At 45.3% G+C, this 25,710-nt stretch overlaps 2 protein-coding genes across 3 annotated transcripts in view; one reads left to right on the top strand and one right to left on the bottom strand.

Moving 5' to 3' along the window:
- PSMD12 (proteasome 26S subunit, non-ATPase 12) overlaps positions 1 to 25,710 on the top strand; it is a 376,293-nt gene that overhangs the window by 185,965 nt on the left and 164,618 nt on the right. The window lies entirely within an intron of this gene.
- The window catches only part of PITPNC1 (phosphatidylinositol transfer protein cytoplasmic 1), a 315,851-nt gene that overhangs the window by 162,506 nt on the left and 127,635 nt on the right, over positions 1 to 25,710 (bottom strand). For both annotated transcript variants that reach the window (XM_063656481.1, XM_054459617.2), the window contains exon 2: positions 396 to 544. In XM_063656481.1, coding sequence (XP_063512551.1) covers positions 396 to 544 — 149 coding nt within the window. The remainder of the gene's footprint in view (positions 1 to 395; positions 545 to 25,710) is intronic.

The raw sequence follows: 25,710 nt of genomic DNA, 5'->3' as shown, positions 1-25,710 counted from the left end.
GCAGTTGAGGACTATTTTGCAGAATGCAAGGTGGGGAGGGGGAAATTCATTTCTTTTATTTTATTTTATGTAGTAATATTTTTTACAGTCAGGGTCTTGCTCTGTCACCCCAGGCTGGAGTGCAGTACTGTGAGTATAGCTCACCGTAGCCTCAAACTCCTGGCCTCAAGCCATCCTCCCACGTTGGCCTCCTAAAAACACTGGGATCACTGGCATGAGCCACCTCGCTCAGGCAGATTCTGTTTTCAAAAGCAATGAGATTGGTGGTTGTAGAGGGTGGACGTAGTTACTTTCCAAGTGACCTTTTCATCCCAGACACCCACTGCCTCCACTGTCACACCATGTGGTCAGGTGGGAGGGGGCTTCTGTGCAGAACGCAGGCTGCCATGACTCACCTGTTGAGATACACCCGCTTCTCGGTGAACTGCCCGTTGCCATGGTGAGGGTCCTCAAAGGGCTCATTCTGGACGACCTCCACCCCTTCTCCCCGGTCACTCTGTTCATGGCTGTGTTTGCTGATCATGTACAGCTGTCCAATTTTGTACTACAAAACAGAGTCAGAGACAGAAAGGTCAGCCCCACAGCGTGCCCCTGAAATCCCCCTCCAACCACAGCTTGGCAAGCCACTAATAACATCAGCACCTTCTGCTAAGAAGAGAAAGCAGCCACATGGGCCTCATGTTACTTTTCCTTGGGAGCTAGGGAGAGAACCAGTTGTGAGTAGAACATCGAGACGGCGTGTTCCCGTGAATATTTTACATCACCTTGGCAAATGCTCGGCGGGGTGGCTGGCAGTCTGTAAGCTTTGGCAGCCGACCAAACCTTAGGAAGGGGGACACGGGAGTCTCCCTTTGCATTCTACAGGGTTAAATGGAGCTAAAGTCCTGCTTGGTTTGGCCCAAGACAGCCGAGGGTGTGTGATTTCTGCCCCTGCTTTCTGCCTAATTAGCAAAATTGCTGAACATGGAGCATTAGATATCATCTATTTCTTCTATCCTCCCTCTCTCAAAATGCTCAACTCTCCTGGAGGCCTCTATCCCCTAGAACAATGGTTCTCAAAGGTGGCTGGGTATTAGAATCACCTGGAAGCTTTTCAAAGCTCCAGAGGCCCAGGCCCCACCATGAGTGGAGCCAAGGCTCAGAATCTGAGCCCCCAAAGTCCACTCCTCGCCGAGGACCACCTACAGTACTTTTAACTCCTTTTCATCCAATTCCATCAAGAGTATGGAGCCTTCCAGTCCAAGGACCCAAAAGTCACCTGTCTTACCCTAAAATAATCATGTGGAGCAACATACTATATGAACATTTTCTGTCCTTTTTTCACATATGAGCTGTTCCATCTGCCTTCTTGCCTCTCTGAAAACCCTAGGGCCAGCAGGCATTTCTTCCCCCAGTGGACTTTCCAAGTGGCAAAACGAATTTGATGGAAAAGAGAGAGGGGAGGGAGAGAAGAAGGAGGAAACTAAACAACTTTTGCATGAGGCACAACCCTGCTCAGAGTCAGGACGCAGGACGATGCGACACTGCTGCCGTCCTTCCTAGAGACAGACACTGGGTCATGACCACCGACGCCTCTGGGATGGGGGACTGGGGCCTGAGTCTGCAACAAACTAATGAGGACTCAGGGTTATTCCCCAAGAATCTGCAGGGATGCGGGTCCCCTGTCTGTCTGCATAAGAGACAGAAATAGATTTTAAATTAAGGGGGCAGATGAAATGTACAAGTCAACAGTGCAGTTAGTTTCACAGCTGAGAAGACACATGTGCCTGAAGGTTTCTCTTTCATTCTGAGGCAGGAGCAGGGACGGGAGTGTGAAGAAGCTCTGAAAGGCTCTGGTCTGCAGCCAGCCCTAGGGACCGAGCCCAGTAACCACAACAATGGAAGCAAGCTGCCGTCTGGGTCTTCTCAAAGGACTGTGTCTCCTATCTATGCCACGCCCCTCTCCAGAATGGTCACATGAAAACGCGTTTAATGTGAGCGTCTGTGTGCACATATCTGTGTGTGTGCACCTGTGCTTGCGGGAAGTAGGGAGCACTGGGGATATGACCAGGAAAAGGAAAAATAAAATTTAAAGATGAAATCCTCTTTTTTTGTTTGTTTGAGAACAGGGTCTCACTCTGTCACACGGGCTGGACTGCAGTGGTGTGATCTCAGATCATTGCAACCTCCGCCTCCCAGGCTCAAGCAATCCTCCCACTTCGGCCTCTCGAGCAGCTGGGACTACAGGTGCGCACCAACACGCCCAGCTAATTTTTGTATTTTTTGCAGAGACAGGGTCTCACCATGTTGCCCAGGCAGGTCTTGAACTCCTGGGCTCAAGCAATTTGCCCATTTCAGCCTCCCAAAGTGCTGGGATTACAGGCATGAGCCACCGTGCCCAGCCTGAAATCAATTTTTAAAATTAATTTTAGGATCAGAAGCTTGACTTCTCTTCCCTTAGTCCAGTACTGCTCTGACTTTTGCTCATAAAGGCTAACACTCTTTCAAGGAGGAACACAGTAAGAAAAAGTTTACAGATTGCAGATTTGTGAGCTATACCTGTGAGATCAATATGCCACCTTATACAGATGGGCACACACTACCCAGGGGGCGGAGATTTCACTGACAGTTGCTTTGTACTTGGGGCTCAAAAAATAAATGTTTACATACAATGGGATATTATTCAGCCATAGAATGGAATAAAGTACTGATACTGCCTAATGTTGTTAAAGGTCGAATTGTGTCCCCACAAAATACATACTGTGAAGTCCTGACCCCTAGTAACCCAGAATGTGACCTTCTTTGGAGATAGGGTCTTTACAGAGGTAATCATGTTAAAATGAGGTCATTAGGGTGGGCCCTTATCCAAAATGCCTGGTGTCCTTATAATAAAGGGAAACTTAGACAGGGACACAGGCAGGCATAGAGGAAGATGATGTGGAGAGAAAAACGGCCATCTATAAAGCCAAGGGTTGGTCGGGCACAGTGGCTCACGCCTGCAATCCCAGCACTTTGGGAGGCTGAGGTGGGCAGATCACGAGGTCAGGAGATCAAGACCACCCTGGCTAACACGGTGAAACCCCATCTCTACTGAAAATACAAAAAAATTAGCCAGGCGTGGTGGCGGGTGCCTGTGGTCCCAGCTACTCGGGAGTCTGAGGCAGGAGAATGGCGTGAACCCGGGAGGCGGAGCTTGCAGTGAGCAGAGATGGCGCCACTGCCCTCCAGTCTGGGTGACAGAGCGAGACCTTGCCTCAAAAAAAAAAAAAAGCCAAGGGTTGAGGTCCAAACCGGATCCTTCCCCCACCTCACAGCCTCCAGAAGGAACCAAGCCTGCTGACACCTTGATTTCAAACTTCTAGCCTCCAGAATTGTGAGACAGTAAATTTGTTTGTTTGTTTGTTTGTTTTGAGACAGGGTATCACTCTGTCGCCCAGACTGAAGTGCAGTGGTGCGATCTTGGCTCACCGCAACCTCCGCCTACCAGGCTCAAGTGATTCTCCTGCCTCAGCCTCCTAAGCAGCTGGGATCACAGGCGCATGCCACTATGACCCAACTAATTTTTATATTTTTAGTAGAGACGGGGTTTCACCATGTTGGCCAGGCTGGTCTTGAACTCCTGACCTCAAATGATCCACCCACCTCGGCCTCCCAAAGTGCTGGGATTACAGGCATGAGCCACTTGCTCCTGGCCCCAAATTTCTGTTGTTGAAGCCACCCAATTTGTGGCACTTTGTTACAGCAGCCCTAGTCAACTCATGCAACAGGTGCAGGGGTTCCTTCTGGAGCGATGAAAGTGTTTTTGGATAGAGGTGGTTTTGCACAACATTGTGAATGCACTAGATGCCACTGATTGTTCCCTTTAACCTGGTTGATTTTATGTTATGTGAATTTCACCTCAATTTAAACAAAAGCACCGATCCTGCTTCAGAAGCAGACACTCCTAAACCAAAGTACTGCCCAGGACCTCGGTGAGGGGCTTGGCAGAAGAGCTATTTCCACCACTGGACCATTTTCAGGCACTCCAACCCACTCACGTATGAAAAACATATGGGATCAAGGTCAGTGCATGACACAGAAAAGCCATTAGCCAGACGCCAGTCAGCCCTGGCTGGGCTCAGCTCGAGTGCTTCCTGCTCAGTGGAGATGGGAATGGCCGAGGCAGCTGATTCACCGACAGCCGGTGGAGGGCCGGGCGGCCGGCCTCATTGATCATTCCAGTGCCTGCTGAATGAGCCGGCGCGGGGCAGACACTGGCATTAGCTCACTGAGACGGCGTCAGTCTGGGGGGTGACCTGCAGACGCTGGGGGTGGCGGGACACTCGAGCCCAGACACCGAGATGGTCAAGGGCTCTGCAGCCGTCACTTCTTCCCCTCCTAAGGAAATCAGGCCCACTTTGCTGGTCGTGGCCATGGGAACTGGGCCATTCCAGGAGCAGTGGTTTTGTTGTTGCTTTAAATCTCATATTGACTCTCAGACACAAGCAGCAGTTTCTCGTTTGAGGGAGGGAGAAGAGACAGAGAGTCGTTGAACCACCTGTTTCAAAATCTCCAGAGACGCTCCTAAAAATGCTGAATCTCAGGTTGTTCCAGACCTTCTCCATTCAGACACTGGGGAGAAAAGAGTGGGAATCTTTCTGAAATGCACATAAATGCTGAGAACCGCCGCAGCAGAACGTGGCGAAGGCAGCCATCAGCACTTGCTCAGCAGTAAATGTTCTGTCTTTAGGACGCTTGTTTCTTTTTTCCTCCTTTATACTGATTTCTTACAAAGCTCCATCCCTAACTTAGTGAAAATACCATATCCCTGACCACCAGCTCCAAACAAACTTGTATGTTGAATAAAAGTCACAACATCCAGAGACACAGAAAGATTCTAAAGCCTCCAAAGCCTGAGAATTGATCGTAGAATTGATGATGATGATGATGATGATGATGATGATGATGATGATACAGCATCACTTTATTGATTGCCCATTAGTGCAAGGCACTGATTAAGTGCTTTATATTTCTTTTGCCTTTCTTTTAAAAGAGACAGGGTCTGGCTGGGCGCAGCGGCTCATGACTGTAATGCCAGCACTTTGGGAGGCCGAGGCAGGCGGATCACCTGAGGTCAGGAGTTCAAGACCAGCCTGGCCAACATGGCGAAACCCCGTCTCTACTTAAAGTACAAAAATTAGCCGGATGTGGTGGCACACGCCTGTAATCCCAGCTAATCGGGAGGCAGAGACGGGAGAATCACTTGAACCCAGGAGGTGGAGGCTGCAGTGAGCCGACATCACGCCACTGCACTCCAGCCTGGGCAACAGAGGGAGACTTTGTCTCAAAAACAAAAACAAAAACAAACTAAGTAAATAAAATAAATAATTTAAAAAATTAAAAGCAGCAGGGTCTTACTCTGCCACCCAGGCTAGAGTTCAGTGGCATGATCATGGCTCACCTCAGCCTCGACTTCCTGGGTTCAAGCGATCCTCCTGCCTCAGCCCCTCGAGTAGCTGGGACTACAGAAGTGTGCCACCACACCCAGTTAATTTTTACCTTTTTACTTTTGTACAGACATGGTCTCATTATGTTAGTCTCCAACTCCTGGCCTTAAGCAATTCTCCCACTTTGGCCTCCTAAAGTGCTGGGATTACAGGCGTGAGCCACTGCACCCAGCCTATATTCCTTTTTTTTTTTTTTTTTTGAGATAGAGTCTCGCTCTGTCTCCCAGGCTGGAGGGCAGTGGCGAGATATCAGCTCAGTGCAACCTCCATCTCCTGGGTTTAAGAAATTCTCTGCTCAGCCTCCCAAGTAGCTGAGGTTACAGGCACCCGCCACCACGCCCAGCTAATTTTCGTATTTTTAGTAGAGACGGGGTTTCGCCATGTTGGCCAGTCTGGTCTCGAACTCCTGACCTCGTGATCCATCCGCCTTGGCCTCCCAAAGTGCTGGGATTACAGGCGTGAGCCACTACGCCCGGCCGCCTATATTCATTCTAATCTCTCAATGATTCAGACAAGTGGGTATTGACAGACGAGGAAGCTGAGTCGCAGACGGGTTAAAGACTCAATGTTACGGAGTTTCTAGATGTCAGAATTGGGATTCTGACCCCCCACAGGCCTGTACTCATTCTAGTCCACACAACTTCAGCCCTTATTTCTTTACCAAGTTAAATGCTTTAAAAATCTAGGCCTCATGATGATTTAAAAAGTAGGGAGGGAGGTGGCAGAAAGCTACTGCCTCTGACCTTTGCTATTGCAGAAGATGAGTAACAAAAATCTGATTGAAAGGTCAAAGTTGTTTAATCTGTGCACATGTAAGGAATGGTGGAACAATTATGCTCTAACTTTGTAAAATCTATTGTTATAATTCCAGAGTTTGGGTAATCATCATTACAGGCAATCACGACTAGAGACAGTTCCATGCTGCAGACTGAACCTCCGTGAGTTATCATCAGAACAGCTACTCCAAATAATTACCTCCATAGTCAAAAACATCATGGAATGCAGATCTTTCCCCACAGACCGCGCTGTACACTTGAAAGAGCTGCAAAATTTGAGGCAAGGCAGAGTTGCATAATGTGCTGAAGAAGCTCAGCAGTTTCACTAGTTTGAACTTTTGCAAACTCTTACATGGGGCACCATCAACTCACTTAAACTTTTTGTTTTTTTGAGATGGAGTCTCGCTCTCTGTCGCCCAGGTGGAATGCAATGGCGCAATCTTGGCTCACTGCAACCTCTGCCTCCCAGGTTCAAGCAATTCTCCTGCCTCAGCCTCCCAAGTAGCTGGGATTACAGGCACACACCACCATGCCTGGCTAAGTTTTGTATTTTTTTTTAGTAGAAATGGGGTTTCACCAGGTTGGCCAGGCTGATCTCGAACTCCTGACCTCAGGTGATCCTCCTGCCTCAGCCTCCCAAAGTGCTGGGATTATAGGCATGAGCCACCACACCCAGCCAAGTCATTTAATCTTGAACCTTGAATAAAAAAGGCAACCCCAAGCCAAAACTTCTGAGTACAGTAAGGGATTATCAAATGAGTGCCAACAATACCTTCAACATCATCCATGCCTGAAGAAATACTGGATCCAAAGTTCTAGGGTCAGCAGAGCTCTAAGCTATCACTGATTTTGACTTCACCCTTCCCCAACTGCTGCGTCTCAGAGTTTCTGCAAAGCCAGCCTCCATAACCCCCTACCCTAAAGCACCTAGTGGGTGTCATCTTCCTGCCAATCAATCTTTATGCCCTCCCTTCCTGTCCTCTTTCTTTCCCTCCATTAGTCCCAATACCATTTCCAAACATCACAATGTGAACAGCGGGAACCATGGCTTTGCAACGTAGATTCCCAAATTGGGTGGTGTTACTCCCTGCCTGGGGACCTCAAGGCCCCAGGCAGGGAAACAGAATTTATATTTACTTTGGCCTTTACCAGCAAAATGGGCGGATGCCACATCACCTAACAAGCACAGAGAAACACCTGTCCCTCTGATTTAACGTGAAATCACAAATTTACCCAGCTGTGAAATGTGTGTGATTCCTGCCTTACACTGGCTATGCTGGAAAAGCAGAGAGTGATATCATTTGGCTTTCTTGGGAGTTTCCTGCATTCTTCACATCACCATTAATGCTTTTGTTGAAGCCTTTCTTCCAGCTTTCTCCACTGTTACCTCTGGTGGACCTCAAAGCACAGGGAAGCAATTGCTTCAGGAGGCACAAACCATCCACTGCAGAGAGCACCTGAAGGATAAATGACGCAGGACTCTGGCCCATCATTGCTTCATGCCAAGTGGTGTCAAAATTCTAATTACACACAGGAAAGGAGATCCAGTGAGTCCAGATTTTGACAACCTCATCTCAGAAAGCTAGAGGTGAGAGCTGTCTGTTTTTCTGGTAATCCCACAGCACAGCTAAGGCCCTAGGACAAATGTTCTAGTCTAATGGTTGGCAAAGCATGCAGGCTGGTGCCTGCTTTGTAAATAAAGTTTTATTGGAACACAGCGATGCTCATTCATTCTATAGCTGCTTTCACTTACAATGGCAGAGTTGAATACTTTGAGAGACTGTGTAACCCCCAAGGCTGAAAATATTTATTATCTGGCCCTTTACAGAAATCAGTTTGCAGACCCTTGTTCTATTCCATGGCTGGGTCCAGTCTGGGCCACCCTCAGCTGTTCATCTAGATCTGCTCTGCCCAGGACCAAAGCTATTTGCTATGTGTGGCTACTGAGTCTTTGAAGTATGGCCCATGGAATAGAAGGACTGAATTTTAAATTTTCTTTCATTTTAATTTACTTAAATTTAAGACTGGTGCTTGATTCAGTTATTAGAAAACCTTCATATATGTTTGAAACACTTTGGGTATGTGAATCTAATTTTTCAACTGGGAATTTTATGAAATCTAAATAAAGATCAAGTACTGCCAATGAAAATTTAGCGTCTGACTTGGGAGTGCTGTTTAAGTCTAAAATGCACGCTAGATTTGGAAGACTTACTACAAAAAAAAGCAAAATAGTTCATTAATAATTTTTATGTTGATTGAAATGATATTTTTATATACTGGGTTAACTAAAATATATATTTAAAATTAACTTCACTGGCTTTTTTTTTCCTTTTCTTTCTTATTTCTTTAGAGACAGGGTCTCACTCTGTCATCCAGGCTGGAGTGCAGAGGTATGACTGTAGCTCATTGCAGCCTTGACCCCCAGTGCTCAAGCGATCCTTCCACCTCAGCCTCTTGAGTCACTGGGACTACAGGCAAGCACCACCACGTCCAGCTAAGTTTTGTATTTTTTCTGTAGAGATGGTATCTTGCTATGTTGCCCAGGCTGGCCTCAAATTCCTAGCCTCAAGCCATCCTCCCGCCACAGCCTCACAAAGTTTTGAGATTATAGGTGTAAGCTACCATGAGCCAGCCTATGTGTTTCTTTCTACACACTTTTTAAAATGTGGCTATTAGAAAATTTAGGCCGGGCGCGGTGGCTCTTGCCTGCAATCCCAGCACTTTGGGAGGCCGAGGCGGGTGGATCACAAGGTCAGGAGTTCAAGACCAGCCTGGCCAAGATGGTGAAACCCCATCTCTACTAAAAATACAAAAATTAGCTGGGCGTGGTGGCAGGTGCCTGTAATCCCAGCTACTCAGGAGGCTGAGGCAGGAGAATCACTTGAACCCGGGAGGCGGAGGTTGCAGTGAGCAGAGATTGCGCCACTGTGCTCCAGCCTGGTGACAGAGACTCCGTCTCAATAAAAAAAAAAAAAGAAAAAAAAAAAAGAGAGAGAGAATTTCCATGTATTTCTGAGCTAGTGAGGTGGAGCACTAGTAATTAGGGTTGCATTTGGAGAGGCCCTCCCTTCCTGAGGACTGGCTATTACCTGGGCCTCCAGAGAGGTGATAATTGTTCACAGTGGGCTGTGATGGAAAGCACTGGGGTTTTAAAAATGAAAACGTGAAGCCAGTGTCCTGATTCTACCTTTGACTAGCTTTGTAACCTTAGATGATTTACTTCTCTGAGCCACAGTTTATTATCATTAAAATGGAACTAAAAGAATACTTCACAAGACATGGTGAGAATCAAGTGAGAAAAAAAAACTTAAAAATTAAAATGCTTTATGAATTGTATAATAAAACTGTACACCAACTGCCCTCACCACTGCTCCTTCTAGTTGGCCACATGTCTGACTGTGACTTGCAGATCTGTTTCATTCATATCCCTGTTATGCTGTGGGTTCCGGAAAGTATAAGAGAATGAGGCATCTGCCATATACTTGTACAATGCCAAAACCAAAGGAAATTTGACCATCTGCTCAAAACTATCTTTTCCTTATGTAAAAATTTCATTAGACGGTAGTCAGATTGACTACTTCCCATAAGTATTATAAAAAGCTTCAGAATTTCTACTTAGACGAGGCAGCTAGAACTGTCAAGTTCGTAGAGACAGAAAGTTGAATGGTAGCTGCCAGGGACTGGAAAGAGTGGGTAATGGAGTGTTTAGGGTACAGCGTTTCAGTTTAGGATGATAAAAAAGCTTCTGGAGGTAGATGGTGATGATGGTTTTGAAACAATGTGAATGTACTGAATGTCACTGAAATATACACTTAAAACTGGTTACAGTGGGCCAGGCATGGTAGTCTATGCCTGTAATCCCAGTGCTTTGGGAGGCTGAGGTGGGAGGATAGCTTGAGCCCAGGAGTTGGTGACCAGCCTGGACAACATAGGGAGACGCTGTCTCTACAAAAAAACAAAAAAATAAAATATCAGCCGGGCATGGTGGCACATGCCTGTAGTCCCAGCTACTCGGGAGGCTGAGGCGGGATGATCGCTTGAGCCCAGGAGGTCCAGGCTGCAATGCAGTGAGCTATGATTGTGCCACTGTGCTCCAGCCTGGGCAACCAAATGAGACCCCATTTAAAAAAAAAAAAAAAAAAGATTAAAATGGTAAATCTTATGATATGTATATTTGATCACAATTAAAAAGGCTCACAACTTGTCATTTTTCAGTGAGTATGGCTCATGCCTCAAGGAAACCATCTAACAATTACTTTATGATTATGAACAAATTATTAAAGTTTATTATGAGATAATTTTTAAAATTATTTCTATTTGATGAACCTTTGGTTTAGAAGCTTCCTGAAAGGTATTGAGCCTAGAAGACAGGAGAAATATAAAAAGACTCCCCGGAGAAACAATGAATGTTACATGAGATTCCCTGATTCCTGCCATGCCAGGGGAGTTCTTTGCTTGCTGTGCCCTAAGCCTAGATGTCTTTTTTTTTGGTGGTGGGGGATGGAGTTTCACTCTGTCGCCCAGACTGGAATGCAGTGGTATGATCTCGGCTCACTGCAATCTCCACCTCCTGGGTTCAAGCAATTCCCCTGCCTCAGCCTCCTGAGTAGCTGGAATTACAAGCGTGTGCCACCACACCCGGCTAATTTTTGTATTTTTAGTAGAGACGGGGTTTCACCATGTTGGCTAGGCTGGTCTCAAACTCCTGACCTCAGGTGATCCACCTGCCTCAGCCTCTCAAACTGCTGGGATTACAGGCATGAGCCACCACACCTGGCCTGATTTCATCAGCCTTTTAAGAGAAAAAAACAGCTCCATCCAATTCTTGTCAAGTAACTACCTCCACCTCCTGGGTTCAAGCGATCTTCTGCCTCAGCCTCCCAAGTAGCTGGGACTACAGGTGCCCGCCACCACGCCCAGCTAATTTTTGTATTTTTAGTAGAGACGGCGTCTCACCATGTTGGCCAGGCTGGTCTTGAACTCCTGATCTAAGGTAATGCACCCGCCTCGGCCTTCCAAAGTACTGGGATTACAGGCATGAATCACCATGCCCAGCCTGAGAGGTCTTTAATATATGACCATTCTGGAGGATTCCCATCGGTGATGCTCCCACACAACAAGGTACTGACTGCGTGCCCAGTGTTGCAGACAAAGACCAGGCAGAAAGGAAAGAGTCATTAACTGAACCCAAATGAGTTCTGATCCGGTCTCAATGAGAACACATTCCTCAATGAACATGAATGTCACATGAACATCACATTCACGGTTGACCCTCTCCAGTTGCTCCTTATCCCGAAGTTCTGCCCGAGAGTAACTCTACAGCGAGACCAATTCCAATTCCTTTTTCCTTTGGGAAAGCAGCGTGTATTTTTACCTCCAACAGCTGGATCTGATTTGGGTTCTGCCCAAGCTAAGAACATGACTGGCTAAGCCCTCAGTCTTCCAGGCCCTGTGAATCAATGTGTAGATTTCTCCATGTAGACAGGAAGGTTAAAAAATAATAACAACAAAAAAAAAGGTGTGAAGTTCTTGGGTGTTTTGTCAGATGTCTCTCAGCCCGGTCAATAAACCATGAAAACCAATATCCGATCCCACAAAGAAAATACAAACCAGCAGCTCATATTTCAGGATATCAGTGCATCATCACATATTTATCTTTTCTCTTGAGTTTTTATAAGCAGCCCTCGGAGGTGTCTTGTTTACGTAATACCTGTGTCATTATTGCCAGGGTATGGGAATGAAAAAGCTGATAAAAAGATTTAAGAAGAAGCTGGGTTATCAACATTTAATTCAAAAAATCCCCCTTTTGTGACAAACTAATATAAACTGTATTGGACACTGATGCTTAACCTGTCCTAAATTCTGGACTGAACTGAATAGAAATAGAGCAACTGAAATCCAAGGGAAGGGCTCAGGCTATGCTTCCTGCTGGTACCAGCACAACCTCCATCCCTGCGGTTGCTGCAAGACCATGCAAATCGCCGCAAGGGGACTTGACCACGGAGGAGAATAATCTACTTGACTGAGTACAGGAGAGTAACAATAGTCTTCTTCATAGTCTTTGCAAGTAAGAGTGCATGTATATTTTTGCTGCTTCTTCCAACACTGACTCGCTTTTAGGGGTGATGTTCTAGCCCCGAGAATTCACTTGACTCATAAATTGAAAAGCCAAGATGATAACATGCAGCACTTATAGGCTACTTTATAAGCACTGGCTAAGGCAGTGGGTGTCATGTCCTTGTATTTATAAATGACAAGCTGAGCAAATTAGCCATTAGTGGGAGCCCATGAAGAACGATTAAGAGAGCAAAGACAGGAACTGCCAGAACTCAACTCGAAACCACAAGGGCAGTTGGCTCTAGAAGCAGAACATAGGATTTCTTCATACGTTGGCTGTGGGGACGGTCTCGGTTCTTAAGAGTCCTGTGCACTCCAGTTCGTCACTCAACATGCATTTCACGTGTATGCCAAGCCCTGTAGATGCTAGAGGCAGAGCTGCAAATAAGATAACACTTGGTGTCTGGCAAAGAGGGGGGATTTCTTGAGCGTTTCTGCCTTGAAGACAGAAGACTGAAGGAAACTGATGCATTCATCAGAGCTCTCAAACGACGTGCCGGGAAATGTGAAACCGATCGCAACTCAAGTTAATGGAGAGGTTTGCTGACAAGTCTGACCTTTAGTAAGCAATCAAGCCTCTTGTGTTTACTACAGAACATAAACCCACAGTCAATCACAAGACCAAAAAGGGGGAAAATCAAGATAGAGCTTTCCCAGGAAACATATCCTGCACCATCCGCTTGTGACCTCTTTGTCATCTCTGTAACCTTGGCCCCATAAACAGGTGTTCCCGGCAGAGAGGTCCATCCACTACCAAGGTAGCAAGGCCTTTCCAGAATGAAAAGAACCGTTGTTTGTGAAGCCTAATGCGCCCATCAACCCTTCATGAAATCCTTAATGAAAATGGCTGGTAGCATCAAGGGAAGCTGCAGTACCACTTAAAAGCAGAAATCTTTCAGGAATGACAGCAATTAGTTTCAGCGTCTTTGAGACCTTCTGAGAACAGAGGGTAAAGGGAATGCAAAGAGAAGCACTTGCTGCTTCAGGTACAATTGAACAACGGGAGTTCTTAATGTTTTGAAAGAGTTATTCAAGGTACTTCATGCCTAGACAAACAAGATCTCAGTGATATTTGAGGGTCACTGGACTCCTTTGCTTACCTAAATGCTAACTGGCTTGGCAAGTGGTTTTGGGGTTCTGGTAACTACCTAGCAAGGCTGGGAGAGGGTTATATATGTGGATTATATATGTAGATTGAGACTTGGAAAGTTCCAGCATCTTTGCTCACCCTACTTTGGAGAAGCCCCAGGTTCCAAAGGCATGGATGGCACTTGTAGCCAGAGAGGGTGTATAGTTGGTTGCAGGGAGGCACCATTCATTCTTAGGCCATAGTTGGCCTAAGAGTGTTTCTTCCTTGGTAAAAAGAAGCAGATAACAGATTGAGGAAAGCAAATGGGTGTCAACTCCTGCTCTCTTGAGGTAGTCAGTAAAGACAAAGAAAACAGTAAGTTTGGTAAATTTCCAGAAATTGCTACATTTAAAAAAATCTATGTTCTGGCTGGGCATGGTGTCTCACATCTGTAATCCCAGCACTTTGGGAGGCCAAGGCAAGAGGATTACTTGAAGTCAGGAGTTCGAGAACAGCCTGGCCAACATGGTGAAACCCCATCTCTACTAAAAATACAAAAATTAGCCAGGTGTGGTGGTGCATGCCTGTAGTCCTAGCTACTTGGGAGGCTGAAGGAGGAGAATTGCTTGAACCCAGGAGGCGGAAGTTGCAGTGAGCCGAGATCGCGCCACTGCACTCCAGCCTGGGGGACAGAGCAAGACATCATCTCAAAAACAAAAAAACAAAAAACAACAAAAAAAACAATGCTGCTGTGAACATGAGTATACAAGAATCTGAGTCTCTGCTTTTAATTATTTTGAGTACAGACCTAGAAGTGGAATTGCTCAATCATTTGGTAATTCTATGTTGAACTCTTTGAGTAACCACCAAACTGTTTTCCACAGTTTTATATCCCTACCAGCAATGCAGGAGGGTTCTGATTTCTCCACATCTCCACCAATACTTGTTTTACATTTAAAAATACTTTTAGGGAAAGGGTATTGCTCTGTCACCCAGGCTACAGTGCAGTGGTGTGAAATAGCTCACTGCAGCCTCAAACTCCTGGGCTCAAGCGATCCTCCCACTTCAGCATCTGGAGTAGCTAGGACTACAGGCACACAGCACTATGCCTGGGTAATTTAAAAAACTGTAGAGATGGGTCTTGCTATGTTGCCCAGGCTAGTCTCAACTGATCCTCCTGCCTCAGCCTCCCAAAGTATTGGGATTACAGGTGTGAGCCACCATGGCTGGCCCATCATTTTCCTTTTTTTTTTTTTGTTTTTTGTTTTTTGATAACTGCCATCCTAACAGGTGTGACATGATTACAGGATGTTTTAAAGTCAACTCTAGGTTCTCTCTTGGATCACTTATTCTTGCAAAGCCTATTTTAGGTGGTGCTTGGGTATTTCACATCCTTCTTCCAAATAAGTACTGAGACAGCCCTGGTAGAGATTTCAACCCCACTATTTATTTAAACCAGAAGAGTCAATCAGTAGGGTCCTGATTAAACATTGATAAGCTAAGATGGTTAATTCTTAGGGGGCTGGAAGGCATCCCCTGGAAATATTCTGTTTGCAAACATAAGTTTAATTCAGTAAATCTCTTTAATGTCAAAAAGGTCCAAACACGTTTACAAGCAGTTAAATCACTCCTTGTAAGGGCACCACAAAGAGGTAGCTATGAATTATTACCTTAGGGAACCCAGGAGTGGCGGTAGGCATGACCTGAAACAGCACTTCTATTTGTTATAGAAGCTGTTTTCAGTATTATTTTGATGGCCCATCCAGGAATGTAGCAAATTACAGAATCACAACATAGAAGGCAGCCGAGTCCTACAGAGTTTACTTACGAATTGCATGTATATAATTTATATTCAACAATTTGGGGTGAAAAAGCCATTCTTGATCATTTGCATTTTTCATGTTTTCCTTGCAGATCAAGTCACTTTTTATTCTACTTTAGGTGACAGCTACTCTTGAAAAAGTAATCTTAAAGATGACTTTAAGCTCTGTAGTTGAGCATATAGATGTTTCCCATACTTTTTAAAAAAATATATGCAATTTGGTGGCTTTTAGAATATTTGCAAGGTTGTGAAATCATCACTGTTATCCAATTCCATATTTTCATCATCTCCAAAAGAAACTCCATACCCACTGATAGTCATCCCCGATTCTCTTCTCCTCCCAATCCCAGCAACCACTAAGTTACCTTCTGTTTCTATGGATGTGGCCATTCTGAACATTCATATCAATGGAATCATACAATACATGGCCTTTTGTCAGTGACTCCTTTCATTTAACATGTTTTTAAGATTCATTCATGTTTAGCATGAATCAGTACTTCCTTTTAATTACTGAATAATATTCCATTGTATGGATATACCACATTTTGTTTATCCATTCATCAGTTGATGGACATTTGGGTGGTTTCCACCTTGTGGCTATTATGAATAATGCTGCTATGAGTATTTGTGTGTGAGTCTTTTGAGGATGTATGTTTTCATTTCTCTTGGATGTGGAATTACTGGGTCACATGGTAACCACATGTTTGACCTTTTGAGGAACTGTCCGACTTTCCTCCATAGCAGCTGCAACATCTCATACTTTTTTGATAGTTTTAAATTATGTACAGCAATAAGAAAGCCATAAGCAATGAGAAAGCATAAAGCAATAAGAAAGCAATAAGTGACTTCAAGAGTAAGCTAAAGGACAAGTGTGGTTGTCCAAGTCACTGTTTTATGTACTTGGCCATATCATCCAACGATGATGAACAACGATCACAGGCAGCTCTCCAGCCACATGGCATCTTTTCATTATGCTTCAAGGACAACGAAGAGCTGAACTTCACATTACAATCCGCGTGAGAAGCTAAGACATCATGTCCAAATATGCTAATTACACAGCATTGACAGAAAGGGTGCAAGGGGTTAGGAACAGAGCAGCACGGGGTACTGTTGTTGGTGGGGGGTGCCACATGGAAAATTAGGCTTGATCTGTGCATGAATAGAAACTAGCATGGCTGGGCATGGTGGCTCATGCCTGTAATCTCAGCACTTTGGGAGGCTGAGGCGGACAGATCACCTGAGGTCAGGAGGTCGAGACCAGCCTGGCCAACATGGCAAAAAACCCATCTCTACTAAAAATACAAAAATTAACCAGGCGTGGTGGCAGGCGCCTGTAATCTCAGCTACTTGAGAGGCTGAGGCGGGAGAATCGCTTGAATCTGGGAGGTGATTGCAGTGAAGATGGCGCTACTGCACTCCATCCTGGGTGACTGAGCTAGACTCCATCTCAAAAAAGAAACGAGCATGGCAAGAAAGAACGGGGAGGTCACTGCCTGCAAGCAAGCTCTGGAAATCTACTTGCTCACAGCAAAACTTCACTACCTCACTAGGACCCCTGCAGATGCATGACAGAGTCATCTTAAAAGCTGCCACACAGAGCCCTGGCTTCTATAGGTTCAGCACAGTTCTAAAAATATTTATACTATTTAATCCTCACAACAATGCAATGAGGAAGGTAGCGTTTTTAATCCCTATTTGACAAATGAGGAAACTGATGCACAGAGGTTAAGTCACTTGCCCAACGTCACCCAGGTAGTAAGTAGTAGAGCTGGGACTTGAACCCAGCCCGTCTAGCTCCAGCATGCACTCAGGCATTAATCTCCTTAGCCACTTGCTTGACATGCAGATAAAAAGGCTAGGTGGATGAAAATGTCACAGTAAGTAAAGTGATTTCTCACTCCTGCATGTTGTTGACAGTTTCAGGTTGATGGTAAGAAGAGTTCTTTTTTACCAAAGAGATGAGAGACAGTGGAGCCAAGGGGAGCAAAGAGAGGAGAGGTTACAGGGGAAGTAATCCGGGGGTACAAAATCAGAAGCCAAGAGCCTGAGATCCTCAATCCTGCTCCTAGAAGGTCTTCCTCCTACATAAATTCCTGCACACAACCATGAAAGGAAGCACAGCCGCCCATCAAAGTCCTTGAGACTTGAAAGTAAAAATTACAATTAATTAGTCCACCTAATTTGGACTCACAAAATGCGTGGGTGGGAGAGATTCCTGCAGCTGACAGCTGATGTGACAGTTATTTCATGAAAAGGAAAGCAGAACGTCCCTGCCTTTGGATTTGAATGTTTCCAAATGTGATTCCAAGCCCTCGCCTGAAACAATACTCAGGACAAGTGCTGAATATAGATATTCTGTGGGAGAAAAATCCCTTCCGCTTGCCCAGTCAACCTCAAGTGTAGGAAAATGAGCCGGAATATCCACTTCTTTTCACCCTTCTTCAGAGCTCGTCCAATAAAGGCAGCCGGCTCCACGCCCAGCCCACACTCTCTTATCAGTTGGAAATTAGATTCCTAATGGCATTTGAGGAGGCAGGAATCGCATATTCATAGTCTTCATTAAGCCATTCCAGTTATCTGAATCTAAGTGTTTTGTGATTCACTGAAGTGATATATACTACTTCTTTTGCTCACTCTACCAGGAGAAATGTACAATCTAAGTTCCTGTCTATATCCTAATGATATACATTAAGGACTGTCCATAAGGCAGACCACAAACACCTCTGTGGGAGGAGAACAAGGGAGAGGCTCCAGAAACGAATCAGCACATCTTCTTCCCTGTTCTCCTTCTATTGGGCATGCCTTCCTCCCCATTCCCAGAGGAAGACGTTTCCAGAACTGCTGACAACCCCTAGAGGAAGAAGGCCTTGCTTCCTTTCTCCTCTTGGGCAGATGGTATTTGCATACTGACATATTGTAAATCTAGTCACCCAGGTAACAGGGCTCCAGTTAGCAACAGCGGAATGAAGGTCAGCCTGGTTCCTTCTAAAATTAGAAATCAGACAAATCTGATTTTTAACCATTCAAGGTAGGATGCCCGGTTAGATGGCAAATTCAATTCTTAAATGAATTTTCAGTTGGGAGACTGAGCACTAGTTAATAAAGGCAACTTGGGGCATTTCAACATGATCATAACATAGGTTTTGATGTGTTGAAGTTTTAGCTCCATGATTTTATTTCTGTAAATAATCCTAACTATGACTCCAGTGTCTGTTGGCAGAGTTATCTTTGACTGGGGCATCTCCCTTGACTTTTTTTCTTTTTTAATTGAGCTGAGTCTTGCTCTGTCACCCAGGCTGGAATGCAGTGGCACAATCTCGGCTCACTGCAACCTCCACCTCCCAGGTTCAAGCGATTCTCGTGCCTCAGCCACCAGAGTAGCTGGGACTACAGGCACATGCCACCACGCCGGGCTAATTTTTGTATTTTTTAGTAGAGATGTGGTTTCACCATGTTGGCCAGGCTGGTCTTGAACTCCGGACCTCGGGTGATCTGTCTGCCTCAGCCTCCCAAAGTGCTGGGATTACAGGCATGAGCCACCGCACCCGGCTTCCCTTGACTTTCACAGTTGATCAGTTATCAAGAACCGTGAATTTGGCCAGGCACGATGGCTCACGCCTGTAACAGCACTTTGGGAGGCCGAGGCAGGCGGATCACCTGAGGTCAGGGGTTCAAGACCAGCCTGGCCAACATGGTGAAACCCCATCTCTACTAAAAAATACAAAAGTTAGCTGGGCGTGCTGGTGGGCGCCAGTAATCCCAGCTACTCGGGAGGTTGAGGCCGGAAGAATTGCTTGAACCCAGGAGGCAGAGGTTGCGGTGAACCAAGATCACACCACTGCACTCCAGCCTGGAAGACAGAGCAGACTCCATCTCAAAACAAAAACAAAAACAAAAACAAAAAACCCGTTAATTCTACACCAAGTATTCCAAGTATTTAAGGTCTTCCACAGTTGGTGTCCCCCTCCCCACACAGTCTCTCCCTCACAGTCAACTGCCCGGCAGTGAACAAGCTCCGTATCTTCTACCCTCTTCTATCACGACCTACACAGATACTCCCACTACCTGGGATATTTTTTTCCCTTCTTTGCTTTCCCTGATCATGGAGGCGGGTCTTGGGTGGGCTTCAAAGAGCACAGAATTGTGCACAATCCCCTCCGACCATCCATTTCTCAAAAGGCCTATGTTCCAAAGAGGTTAAGAGACACTATCTAATTACAAATGGTATCTACACCAGAATTTCCCATAACGATTTTAAAGAATGATAGATCCATACGATGCTAAGCAGTGGGAGGAAAAGAGCTTCACAGTTAAATGAATGTGGGTGACATTAGGTCAAACAGAATTCAACACGTTTTTCCTACAAGCCTTCTCTGTCTTTGCTGTACTGATACACAACGCGACCACTCACTGATTTCACTGGGAAGCCCCCTTCCAGCCGGCTCTTCTTCCTATACCCTCAGTGACTCCTAGAACACATTAAGTGCAAGGTGAGCTTTATTCCCTCCCACTTGGCAACTACCAAGTCATGCACTGCTTTGTGATAATTCTTCTGTGACTGTTTTTAGTGATTTATTTTTTACTATATATATATATACACACACACACTTATACACACACATATGTAGATATAGATATATAGATATTGATATATATAGATATAGATATAGATATAGATATAGATACAGACTCTTCCTGTGTCACTCAGGCTGGAATGCAGTGGTGGGATCTCAGCTCACTTTTGCCTCCTGGGTTCAAGCTACTCTCTTGCCTTAGCCTCCCGAGTAGCCGGGATTACAGTCGCCCACCGCCATGCCTGGCTAATTTTTATATTTTTAGTAGAGATGGGGTTTCGCCTTGTTGACCAGGCTGGTCTCCAACTCCTGATCTCAGATGATCCATCTGCCTCGGCCTCCCTAAGTGCTGGGATTATAGGCATGAGCCACTGTGCCCAGCCTTACTATATATTTTTAATAATTATTAGAAATGATTTCTATATGATTGTGTGCATCCCATTATGTTGTGTTTATTTTATATCTGTCTCCCCTACTAGATTGGAAGCCACTTAAGTGTGGGGTACACAACTTGACTTTATCTTTTCAGATACCGCCAAGCTGGCTGGAGCTTAGATAACTCTAGATATATTGAATAACTCAGTGAATGAGTGATCGACCTTATCTCCCCAACTAAGATATGAACTACATTTTAAATATTTTTTGTATTCTCATAGCACCTAGAACACAGCTTTTCTTATGGTAAAAAAAGTGAATAAAATTCTTAAAAATTAAATGCATTGGAAAATATTTATTGAACACCATTATATCCTGGACACCAAAGATGTGAGGATGGATAATACAGTCCTTGTAATCAAGGAGCTTAGATTCTAATAAGAGAAATCGATATATAAACAAAAAATGATAATAAAATATAAATACTCTAAAAGCAAGTTCAGGGTACCTGAGAACACAGGATAGAGCCTAACAGTTCTGATCTTCCGGCTCCAAGTCCAGCTTTTTTTTTTTTTTTTTTTTTTTTTGAGACAGAGTCTCACTCTGTTGCCCAGGCTAGAGTGCAGTGGCACGATCTCGGCTCACTGCAACCTCCGCCTCCCAGGCTCAAGCGATTCTCCTGCCTCAGCCTCCCGAGTAGCTGGGATTACAGGCACCCATCATCACGCCCGACTAATTTTTTTGTATTTTAATAGAGACGGGGTTTCACCCTGTTGATCAGGCTGGTCTCGAACTCCTGACCTCAAATGATCCTCCCGCCTGGGCCTCCCAAAGTGCTGGGATTACAGGCGTGAGCCACCGCCCCTGGCCCCCAAGTCTGGTTTTCATTTGAGGAAACTGGGACCTAGAGTGGTCCAAGGTCACATACTAGTGGAGTAGCTGGGAGTCAACGTGGGTCTTTCTCACCCCAAGTTCTGAGCTGGACATCACCCTCTAGCCTTGGGGCAGGGAGGGGCAAGTCTGAAGAGAAGGAATAGATTTTCCATCCTGGCAGGCAGAGAACAGCAATGCGAAATTCAAGTGCATCATCAGCAGAAGCCCAGGCAGAAATTTAGAGAAGAAATACAAATGGCCAATTAACATATGAAAATGTTCAACCTCAAGTAATCAGTATCACCCTAGAGTTTTGCAACAGGAAGACCTGCAAAACAAATTTTTAAAATGTAAACTAAAACATTTCCCATCTATCAGAGTATTAAAAATTTAAAAAGCTAGCCAGGCTCGGTGCAACGGCTCATGCCTATAATCCCAGCACTTTGGGAGGCCGAGGTGGGTGGATCATCTGAGGTCAGGAGTTCGAGACCAGCCTGGCCAACATGCTGAAACCTCGTCTCTACTAAAAATACAAAAATTAGCTGGGCGTGGTGGTGAGTGCCTGTAATCCCAGCTACTTGGGAGGCTGAGGCAGGAGAATTACTTGAACTCAGGAGGCGGAGGTTGCAGTGAGCTGAGATCGCACCACTGCACTCCAGCCTGAGTGACAGAGGAAGACTCTGTCTCAAAAAGAAAAAAAACAGCTAGCCAGTATCGACGAGGTGAAGGGAACCAACCTGGGTCCACAATGTGGTGGAAGAGCAAAATGGTTAAGTCCTTTAGGAAGATGATATGGCAACGTCCATTAAAATTAAAGATGTTCTTACCATTTTACCTAGCTACTCTACCTAGGAATTTGTCCTAGAGAAACCTTTTGCAATTGTGCAAAGATTTATATGCTTAAGATTATTCATGTCTACATTATATGCAATAACAAAGCTGGAAAAACTCCAATTGTCCATCAATGGGATCCGTTAGATAAATGATGGTACATCCAAACAATGAAATACAATACAGCTATTAAATCATGAAATAGAGCTCTCCTTGCCAAGATGGAAAGATGCCCCAGTTGCATAATTACGTGGGGGAAGAAAAGTAAGCTGCAAAACAGTAGGTATAGCAGGAGTTTTGCTAAAATGCAAACGCGTGTACTCATATATGAATAGAAAAACAAAAATCTAAAAAAATATATTGTTCATTGTTAATGGCAATTACCTAAGAGATAATTGTAGGAAAGATACTTCTATGAGGTTTGAAGTTTTTATAAGGAACATGTACTTTTCAAGTAGAAGAAACAATACGCTGGCATGGAAAAGGGGGCCTAATGCTGAAATTTCAAGGCAGCATTCCAATCCCTGAGTAGTGGGGAAGATAGAATGAGGATGGGACCCGGGAGTCTTTATCCACAAGGGCAGTAACAGAGGTTGCTCTACTAAAAATACAAAAATTAGCTGGGCATGCTGGTGAGTGCCTGTAATCCCAGCTACTCGGGAGGCTGAGGCAGGAGAATCACTTGAACCCGGGAGGCAGAGGTTGCAGTGAGCTAAGATCGCACCACTGCACTCCTGCCTGAGTGACAGAGCAAGACTCTGTCTCAAAAAGAAAAAAAAAGGCCATGCGCGGTGGCTCACGCCTGTAATCCCAGCACTTTGGGAGGCCGAGGCGGTCAAGGGCGCCCTCTTGAGTAGTGCAGGGCCTGAGGCATTTAGAGAGCCTTCTGAAGAAGTAACTGAGACAGGCAACCAAAGCAAAGGCCAGCCCAGGGGTCTAAAGACGGGCAGGAATGCTGTTAGGAATGGGGGTCTTAGAGAGAAGGAAAGGGGTGCGCACATCAGCTCTGGACACAGGGATTAGTGACAAGGCAGGTTGGGGGTGTCCTGAAATGGTGGCCAAAGAAGCTGGAGGGGGGTCTGATTCCCAGATCTGCAGACAGAGTGAAAGACAATGAAGCCACTGTGTGGGCTGAGTCTCTTAAGCAACTCCTGCCTTCGACCCAGATTAGTCTAGGACCTGGGGCAGAGGAAGGAAGGACAAATGTGTTGCCCAAGTCTGTCTATTTCACTTTCCCTTTACTCACCCAATTCCCTGTGTTCAGCTTCAAGTGTTTCAGCACTTAGAGATCTGAGATACTGACTGGAAGCCTCCCAATAGGAGGAACCTCCTATCTTTCCAAAATAATTCCCAAACCTCTGCATAAAGGCAGCAGATTGTGTACTTAAGACTCATTGAAGTCAATTGGTCTCCGATTTGAGCCGACTGTGTTCTAGACGTTTCTTTTCAGGCTAAAGTGTTTCAAAGCTCCAAATCCATTCATAGAAATGACGTCATTAGGCTTGCTCAGAGAAGACGAATTGACCCAAAATTCCCCCAAATAAAAACTCAGCCACCATTTCTAATAATATTTCTGAGTTAATAGACTCAGGAAGTTGATTCTTCCTCCCCACCCCCAAGTATGTAGGAATGTTCCCCAAAGTGTGTTTTTCTAACATGGAAAGGATGTGATATACGTCACACTTTAAAGCATTTTTTTCTTCTGATCAGAGGGAGCCACAGTCAAATAAGTCTGAGGAAAAACTGAGTCAAACCCGGTTGAACACATTTTATTTATTTATTTTTTATTTTATTTTATTTTATTTTATTTAGAGACGGAGCCTCACTCTGTTGCCCAGGCTGGAGTGCAGTGGCGCAATCTCGGCTCACTGCAACCTCCACCTCCTGGGTTCACGCGATTCTTCTGCCTCAGCCTCCCGAGTGGCTGGGATTACAGGCGCCCACCACCATGCCCAGCTATTTATTTTATTTTATTTTTAGTAGAGACGGGGTTGCACCATATTGGCCAGGCTGGTCTTGAACTCCTGACCTCGTGATCCTCCCGCCTCGGCCTCCCAAAGTGCTGGGATTACAGGCGTGAGCCACCGTGGCCGGCCTGTTTTATTTTATTTTATTTTTGAGACGGAGTCTCACTTTGTCTCCCAGGCTGGAGTGCAGTGGCGTGATCGTGGCTCACTGAAACCTCCATCTCCCAAGTTCAAGTGATTCTCCTGCCTCAGGCTCCTGAGTAGCTGGGATTACAGGGGCGCACCACCACACCCGGTTAATTTTTGTATTTTTAGTAGAGATGGAGTTTCACCATGTTGGTCAGGCTGGTCTCGAACTCCTGACCTCATGTGATCCACCCGCCTCGGCCTCCCAAAGTGCCAGGATTACAGACGTGAGCCACAAAGTCCGGCCTATTTTTATTTTTAAATTATGGTAAAACGTACATAACATGAAATTTACCATTTTAACCATTTTTAAGTATTCAGTTCGGTGCATTAAGTATAACCACAATGTTGTGCAGCCATCACTAGAACGTTCCATCACCACAAACTGAAACTCTACACTCTTTAAACAACAGCTTCCCGTTTCCCTTCCCTCTGGCCCCTGGCAACCAACATTCTACCTTCTGGCTCTATGAATTTGCCTCTTCAAGGTACCTCAGCTAAGTGGAATCATACAGTATTTGTCTTTTTGTCAGAGGCATTTGAACCAGAGCAACTCCATCTTGAATACGGGCTGGGTAAAATGAGGCTGAGACCTACTGGGCTGCATTCCCAGACAGATAAGGCACTCTAAGTCACAGGATGAGACAGAAGGTCGGCGTGAGATACAGGTCATAAAAAAACAGGTTTGCAATAAAGAACCCAGATAAAACCCGCCAAAACCAAGATGGCGACAGGAGTGACCTCTGGTCGTCCTCACTGCTACACTCCCACCAGAGCCATGACAGTTTACAAATGCCATGGTAACATCAGAAAGTTACCCTATATGGTGTAAAAGAGTAGGCATGAATAACCCACCCCTTGTTTAGCACATCATTAAGAAATAACTGTAAAACTGGGCAACCAGCAGCCCTCCAGGCTGCTCTGTCTATGGAGTAGCCATTCTTTTATTCTCTACTTTCTTAATAAACTTGCTTTCACTTTGTAGACTCGACCTGAATTCTTTCTTGCTTGAGATCCAAGAACCCTCTCTTGGGGTCCGGATCAGGGCCCCTTTCTGGTAACAGCTTTGCAAATTTCATGAGGACATTCAATTTTCTGGCTGCGTAACTGGTAGGATGGGAGAACGGAGATTACTCTTGGGAATTAAATATAGAAGGAGGAGGAGCAGGCTTTGGAAAAAATAACTTCCTGTGAGGTTGAGGATTCCGGGGGCAACTAGGTGGCCTGGATATGTTTAAACACATCCTGGTTTGGAGCCCAGGAAAGAGATCCAGGTTGCAGCTCAGGGTTGGAAGACCACAGCACTTAGATGGTCAGTGAAGCCATGGAGTGATGGACACTGAACAGTACCCAGGAGCAACAACAGTGAAGGGGTAGGGGAAGGAAGAAAAACCCAGGAAGGTCACTGAGAAGGACCAGTAAGAGAAAGAACAAACCAGGAGCATACCTCCTAAATGCTCTCCTGCCCCTGGTCCCCCAGCCTTCAATAACACAGTTCTACTCTTTTTTTTTTTTTTGAGACCAAGTCTTGCCCTGTCACCCAGGCTGGAGTGCAGTGGTACGATCCCAGCGCACTGAAACCTCCATCTCCTGGTTCAGGTGATTCTCCTGCCTCAGCCTCCCGAGTAGCTGGGATTATAAGTGCCTAATTTTTG

This window comes from Pongo pygmaeus, chromosome 19 (genome assembly GCF_028885625.2).
Source record: "Pongo pygmaeus isolate AG05252 chromosome 19, NHGRI_mPonPyg2-v2.0_pri, whole genome shotgun sequence".
Lineage (NCBI taxonomy): Eukaryota > Metazoa > Chordata > Mammalia > Primates > Hominidae > Pongo > Pongo pygmaeus.
This window is presented reverse-complemented; position numbering and strand designations above follow the sequence as displayed.